Source organism: Pinus tabuliformis, chromosome X, assembly GCF_031772625.1.
Source record: "Pinus tabuliformis cultivar Carrire ecotype Pingquan chromosome X, CPIR1, whole genome shotgun sequence".
Classification (NCBI taxonomy): domain Eukaryota; kingdom Viridiplantae; phylum Streptophyta; class Pinopsida; order Pinales; family Pinaceae; genus Pinus; species Pinus tabuliformis.
The window spans coordinates 1,006,296,652-1,006,305,005 of record NC_142308.1 but is presented as its reverse complement, the minus strand read 5'-3'; the positions used below and the strand labels follow the sequence as shown (position 1 = coordinate 1,006,305,005).

Sequence of the window (8,354 nt, the reverse complement as noted above, 5' to 3'; positions counted from 1 at the left end):
GAGATATGGGAGAAAGATGGAGAGGGAGAGACAATGTTATTCATTGAAATAGATGCATTGATTTAGGGTAGATGTTGATTCATAATCCTATTTTATTAATTACGTTGAATGCATTGATTTCAATGTAGATGGTGATTTCGAGCAATATTTTATTGGTTACACTATATGCATTGATTTTAGTGTAGATGATTTCTAATCCTATTTGATTTCATGCACTAGTTGTATTGATTTCAATATAGATGTTGACTTCTAATTCTATTTGACTGCTTGCATTAGATGCATTGATTTTACTAGATGCCCACTTCTAATTTAATGTAACTAAATGTATGACATATATTAATTTCAAATTAATTAGATTAATAGTGTTCATGATTTCAATATAATCACAAAAAAAAAAAATATTGAGGAGATGCATTGATTTTTGTATTACAGTAATTCAACCAAAAATAAAATAGTTGAATTTTCAGCTTAAATAAAACGTTCACTTAGCTTAAATGTTTTCTTCTTGAAACTGTAAAATATTTGTAATTATTATTCCCCTTTTCCATCATTTAAAATATGTTTGAGTACATTATTATTATTCCCCTTTTCCATCATTCAATATTTTTAGTCACTTTGCATTGTGTAATAGAAAATAACTACTATTATCTTACTTGGGGTTTAACACTTAATAAGTCAGAATGTTTGACTTTGGAGAAAGCTACTATTAACATTGGAGGGCAAGAGAGACAAGGTGTGATGCTTAGTACTATAGCTTGAGTTGAATATTTGAATGGTCTATGAGTTCACCCACCATTTCCTATGATCCATATGAAAAGATGGAAAAACTAACATGTGTGACAATAAGAACAGTAAAAAAAATATTAGTTTGAGATTGCTTACAATGAAAACTGTTTGCAATTAACTACATTTTGGTTATTCACATTTTATATCATTTTCACTTTGTATTTGGTATTTATATTTCATCATTTTTCACCATTTCTGTTATTAGATGTCTTTATCATCTAGCTAATTGAGAAAATTTGACATATTTAGCATATTTATAATTATGATTTACAGATTTCTATGGTGTGGTATTTGAGGTTCTGAATTCAGATATTCCACAGTCTTCATTTTTACGTTGTCGACGTTTCGAGTCTAGAACAAGACTCATCATCAGGATTGTCCTGATGATGAGTCTTTTCCTAGAATTGAAACGTCGACAAGGCAAAAATGAAGATTGTGGAATATCCGGATTCAGAACCTCAAATATTTATAATTATTAGAATAATTAGATGTTCAACAACTTTTGCATTGTTGCACACTTGTGAAACCATCTTAAATCTATCTTAAACCCGGATGTCTCAACTGGGATTAAATTTCTAGAAGTGGAAATCTTTCCTCAAGTTTTGAGCTCAAATTGTTTTTTGGATGTTGAGAGAATTGAGAGAATGTTGAGAGATTTGATCCCTCTTGAGGCTTCATATATTTCAGTTTATGATTAATCTAGGATGATTAACATTAATTACATGGAAATATTACTTTTATTCTTATTTTATAAGAGAAAAATGATAAACATAATGATGTATTGTTTAATTTATTTTATAGTAATATGCAAAATTATTATATTTATATCTATTCGGTTTTAAACAAATATATTAATTATTTTAATAATTAATATATTATCAATATATAATAAATTAGAAAATAATATTTTTAAGTTGTATATACACTTTTTTGGGTAGTGTTTTAACCTTTAGTTGTGAGGTCTTACCGCATATAAAAATGAAATAAAAAATCATGGAAATGTTGCAAAGATTATGGTAAAGGGATCCGAACGAGGCACCATGGAACTAGGTAATTCATTCACCACATTTTTAATTTGAGTCTTTAACGAAAAGATTTAAGTACCATATAATGTTAAATCTGATTAACATTCCTACCAAGCAATACATTTAAGTGTTTTTTATATTTGACTTGTCAATTAATCTTGCCCGTTGAATCTTATGTTATTCTCACCGAACATATGCTTATTCAACGAGAGGTATATCCTCACCGTACAAGTTATACTAACTAATTAACCACCGCCAAAATCTCATATCTCGCCACGAGTCACTCTGTGCAGTCCTACTACATGATTGTCCATAAATGGATGTGACAGAGATTTTTTTCATCAAATTCCAACCTTCATTGCCATTGCAGCCGATTTCCTTACCACCAAATTAATTGTTGTATGATGATCTTATCTACATACGTCTTTACACTCCTCTATTACATCCGTATGACAGTACTCACAACCATTGTCTATACTTTATGCAATAACCACATATTAAAATGTGAGTGAAGAAAATATTCGAAGGGTGTAGACATACACAATCTTAAGAGTAAGTGGGAAAATAAAAGAAATTGTACTTTAACTTTATTAGCCATTTTTAAAGGGAAAAACAATTGACTAAATGAATAATAAAATATTTTTTTCTATAAAAGGGCATATGTACACACTATTAAAAGGGAGTAAGTAAGAACATAAATAGGTTATACTTTAGTATAATATTAAAAGAAAGTAAGAAAATTAATAAAATTGACTAAGAAGAAAACGAGTTATAAGGGAGTAAGTAAGGAAATAAATAAATTATACTTTAATAAAATATAAGAAAAAAACGAGTTACAGAAAAGTGGTTTCATTCAAATCTAAAGTAATTAAATATTCCAGGTTTATAATCTATTATCTTTCATAAAGGAAAGAAATAATATTTTTTCATAAAAGTTTTACCATTATTAAAAGAAAGAATATTTTTTTCATAAAAGTTTTTTAAGGTTTAATTATATATTATTTATATTAAAAGGGAAAAAAATTATCAACACAAGAGGTAAGGAAAATTATATCAATATTAAATTGATAAATTAATTATCAATTTTATAATTAAATATAGGTGAAAAGGAGTGTATTTTTTGGAAAAAAACAAGAAGAAATTAAAAACATATTCGAATGTTGCAGTTCAAATAATAGAAATTCTCAGAAAAGATCCTTAATCAAACTAGCAATATTAGTGCACAAAGAATATTATATGCCAAAGATAAGTTAAGAAAATGCTACAAATACATTAAAAGAAAATCAAGACACAAGAACTCCTTATTGACACCTAAATCATAAGAGAACACATCTCAACTAGTCAATGAATCCATATCACTCATGATAGAAACAACCAATTTACATTACAAAGAATATCAATGTTAGTGCAATTAAGTCTTATGATAACTCATTTTTGAAAGCTTACAAGCACAAAGTTCCATAGAAGATTGATATTGTATGGGTAGATCATTTTACAATCTGACAATTTTGTACCACAACTAGAAAATTATATTATCTTGTATCATGAAGGATAACAAAACCAAAAATTCAGAAAGACGTGAATGAATTACAAGACAAAGAAAAAGACAACATGCTTTTTCCTCCACATGCTTCGAGGAAACGACAATTTCTAAAGGTGAAGGAAATTTAATGAACATGAATATGAGATAATACAAATAGTAATTAATAATAATTAATATTTATGAAAGGGCATGTCTCAAAAGGCATGACTACTTATGAAAGGTCATTCCTGCGTAATATTTATATGGGACTCATCATTGTAGTCAACCATATCATTTTTAATCAATAATTATATATTTCATTTATTCATCTTTATGGATACTTTGATATTTCAAATATTTTGTGTGTGAGTGAACTTGGTTCGTCAAAGTAGAAGACATCAACTTCCAAATAAATCAGGAAATTTTTTAGGAACTTATAAACCTTAGAGCCAAGTTCCACAGTTTGCAAGCATCTTCAAATCACCATTTGTGGGCACTTCTAATCAGTAAGAGATATCATTTCTAACCAATTTTGGAAATGTTCCAAGAATGATTTAGCCTTAGAGATGAGTTTTGGATTTGTTAGTAAGTCTTAAACTGCAATTTAGTAGAAAAATTCAACATATGATAACCATTGGGTTGGTAGTCATGCTGAAGCCATAAAATATAGAGAGGATATTCAACTATTGAAAACTATTCTAATATCTTTACTTCAACTTACAGAACCCCTTCTGATCAAGGGGGAATCTTAGACACCTAATCTATTAATTTTATGATGAAGAATATGAATTTTTATTAAGAATCCAAAAGACCTTGGAAGATGAATCCAACAATTATAAATGATGTATTTATATGTCTATCATTTTAATGAAATTGTAATTTATATTTATCTCTTCATTTATATTATAATCTAACACTAATAAGCCTAAAGACAATCAACACAAGCGAAATCTAAACTATCATTTGACAACTAACTAAATGGTGATATTTAATTGCATAATGATATCACCACGATCTCGAAAGATCTTTTCTAATATTGTTTTGAAGGCATTCTACCTCTATATGTATTTTAAAAGTAATATTATTAATGCATACCTAGAGCCTTTGTCTTATGTTAATGATTGTTTTTATTTTTATTTATTTATTTATTAACTATAACAAGCCTAGGCTAGGACTAATCCATCTATTAGATGGAAGAATGATCTACCCATACTGGGATGCTATCACTAGGATTGTGTGAAGCTTAGTCAAGCTTGAATTTGGATAGTTTAATTCCTTGAAAAGTAGCTTCCATCCTCAACCCCTCCCCATGAAGTTTGAACTAGGGGCCTAGTAAGGACTAAACCCTACAAAAACCAATTGATCTACACCTCATAGATTATTTTATAACTATGTTATTATCATTTACAAAAAAAAATATGTGACATAAGTGAATTAAGAAATGTCTTATTCTTAATTTTGAGTCCAAAAAAATATTAATAGTAAATGAGCTATTTATAGTTATGAATTTGAAACAACTATAACCATGCCTTATTTTAATTGTCATTTATAATAATAATATATTTGAAAATATTTTTAAATAAATTTGAATAAATATTGATTTGCAATTACATTATATATATATATATAAGATACCATTAATCTAGTTTTTTCAAATAAGTAAGTAAAAATTATCATTAAAAGGTAATGGAATTTCAACAATATAGAAATATATAATTACTTGTTACATCGATAATTGTCGTCTATATTAAAATTGGACTTGAAAAATTTCAAATCTTTAAATTATGAATAGTGTATATTTTATAATCTTTAAATATTCTTCTTTTAATACATGATTTAATAGACAATATTAAAGATGTTTGAGGTTTTTAGTTTCTTAGATATGTTCCTGAATTTATTTTAAAAAAAAATATAAAACATGGTTGATGTCATTGTTCTGCACTCACGTGGCTAAAGATTACGCTCCTCAGTGACACAAAACATTCTCCCTCTTCAAACCTCCATGATTTGTCCTACTAATGTAAAGTCTCCAATCCTCGCTTATGAAAAATGGTTGAGGTTATAAAATGTCTCCCTCGATCCTTAGTGAGTTTTTATTTAACATTCCTTCGTTGCATTCATTTCCATTCCTTCAATTGCTCTTGTGTAATGCTATTGGTCCCCCAAGGTTACTAAGCTGGTAAACATTTCTCAATCTTGTTATTGGTCTCTGTCTCACCAAAGACTATAGCAATTTCTTTGCGATCAAAGTGAGTTGACTCTGTGTTATTTTGTTGTGTTTTTGCAATTTTACTAAAGTTTCGAGAAAATACTTAATATTTGTCTTTATTCGTAAATTCAAAAATAATTTGCTAATTTATAAAAATCTTTTTCTCAACTTTCGATTGATTGAGCTAGGACATAATTCCACTGATGGAGAGAATTTTATTTTTGGTATTTTTCAATGCTTTACAATAATTTTAAATTTGAAAAAACGCTAATTTTGTGAGTGGCCATTTCGTTTGTAAGTACTCTAACACCAACACTCTTAGAGTTGGTTGTAATTTCTTTACATAGGTGGGGTTGAACAATTGTACGTATCTTCCTAGTGTGGAGGAAGTAGGTCCTTTACGTAGGGGAGCCTAAACAATTGTACGTATCTTTCTGGTCCGGAGGAAGTAGATCCTTTACGTAGGTGGGGAAGGGGGAATGACGGTGCGGGGCGGGGTGGGGCAGGGAGAGGGGCTGAACAATTGTGTGTAGCTTAATTGTGCGAAGTGGCGGCGATGGGTAGACGGCGCAAAAAACGTTCCGAAATTTCATGAATGAAGGCGAGGTGCACTATGCTACAGCCATGGTGATTATGACATAAAATTACTCGTCCCACTGATTGACCCATTCGGGAGTTGGGGCGGTAAGTTACATGGGAAAAATACTCACTTATCTCCCAACTAATTTGCCAATTACGTGAGCGTAATGCCGATCAACGTTGTTATCGGATGGATGGTTTTGCAGGGACCGTGCACAGGTGGGAAGAGACCTATTCGCGATTGAACAAATGTTGGTGGAAGGTTCATCAAGTTCAAGAAAAAGGTTTTCAGTCAATGTTCAGCAGTAGGGTGAGAATTTTTGTCCTCACGCGACAATTTCAATTTTGACATAGTCAAATTCATGAAGTCTATCCTGCTTACTGTTGCAAATGGGTTTCCTATGTCAGATCGATACACAAGGTATTCCACTTTGATCTGCCTTATATAATGGTATTTGGCGTATGGCAATATACATATTGGGATTTCTGTTGCAGATAATTGAAGATCTTGCTTACAGCTGCAGAGGTTAAGCTGTTATTAAAGTCGTTAACTTGCCCGGCCTCTAGAGTTCAGTTGGAAACCTAGAAAGATCATAAATGATATTTCAAATCGTACATCACCTGTGTTCAGTACTACGAAGGATGAGGCTTCTCCCTTCGTCCTCAAAAGATTCGAGCTGCCCTCTTTTGCAGGAAGATTTGACAAAGGCCTCCACATACGAAAATATACCACTCGCGGCTATGTGGCAAGATATTCAAGGAGCAGACTCGTGGAATGGTTTATTAGATCCCATTAATCCAGTATTGAAAACTGAGATTCTCAGATATGGTGATTTTGCAGAGTTGTGCTATGATGCGTTTGATAGTGAACTTTCCACCAATGATCTAGGTGGGTGTAAGTACAGCCTTGATAAATTGTTTGAAAGTTGTGAAAGGTCTGCTCATTCCGGAGCTTTCTGTAGTGCCGGCTATGAAGTGACGAAGTATTTGTACGCAGAAACTGATGCACTGGGTAGGTCAATAGAGCAATCTGTTTGGATTGGCTTTATTGCAGTCTGCACAGACGCTGAAGAGATACGAAGACTAGGGAGGCGAGATATTGTAGTAGCCTGGAGAGGAACTCAAACACGCCAAGAATGGATACAGAATGCTAGAGATATTTTAGTTCCTGCTCGATTATCTTTTAGTCGTTTCAAGCACAACGTTGTCGTAGCCGGATTTCCAACTACTCCTCGTTTGAGCAAGAAAGTGCTGGGACACCGATTATCAAGTACAGCTAGTTTAAGCGATAAGGGTGTCCGAGTAGAGAAAGGATTTTTAAGCTGCTACATCTCTAAAGGAGAAGATTCAAGATGTGCCAGAGATACTGTTATTTCTGAGATTCTAAGACTGGTGGATAAATTCAAGGATGAAAGTTTGAGCGTAACTTTGACTGGACACAGCTTGGGAGCTGCCCTGGCAACGTTAAGTTCATATGACATAAAGAAATGTCTCAACTCAAACTTTCCGGAACGGCCTTTACCTGTGACTGCGTTTGCATTCGCGAGTCCTCGCGTAGGGAATAGAGCATTTGCCCTGCGAATGGAGGAGCTAGGAGTGAAAGTGTTGCGGTTGGTGAATAGGAGGGATGTTGTTCCCAAAGTTCCTGGATTTGTTTTCAACGAAAATTCATGGCGATGGTTAACAAAACTGTTGGATTGGCTTCCCTGGACATATTTTCACGTGGGTGTAAAGATTGCTTTCGACAACAATGACATCCGCAATCTTGATCCTGCTTACGCCCACAATTTAGTGGTTTATCGTCGTCTGATTGAAGGCTATGTCGGAGTGGGTAGACCTTTCAAACCTTGGGGGCGGAAAGGGCCTGCTCCACTTGCTGTGGCCTATTAATTGAAGATCAGATTCATAAATCTGCACAAGAAAAAGAAAATGTAAGATGACTGACTGAAACAGAGCTTCCGTCCTTTATTATCACCATGACCTGCTTGTGAGCGAGTCAACTGCTCGGGACACTTGGTTAGATGACTCTGTCCAAATTAAACTCCTTCTCTATTGTTCTGATAGCTTTTGTAAGAGACCTAACGCTTATCTAGCAGACTTGCTAAGAATGTCGATTCCATCATAGACTTAGAGATGTGAAGGAACATCATTGTTGATTTGTTATTCATACGATTTTATGATAACACTAAAATCCTAATAATATCATTTTAATGCGGGCTTGCTACGCACCCTG

The 8,354-nt window shown here is 32.4% G+C and overlaps 1 protein-coding gene across 1 annotated transcript; it reads left to right on the top strand.

The window, feature by feature from the left end:
- The first annotated feature begins 6,763 nt into the window (after positions 1 to 6,763).
- On the top strand, positions 6,764 to 8,011 carry LOC149143152 (phospholipase A1-Igamma1, chloroplastic-like). Its single transcript, XM_089451707.1, has one exon. The coding sequence runs from the start codon at positions 6,764 to 6,766 to the stop codon at positions 8,009 to 8,011; it is 1,248 nt and encodes a 415-aa protein (XP_089307833.1).
- The last annotated feature ends 343 nt before the right edge of the window (positions 8,012 to 8,354 follow it).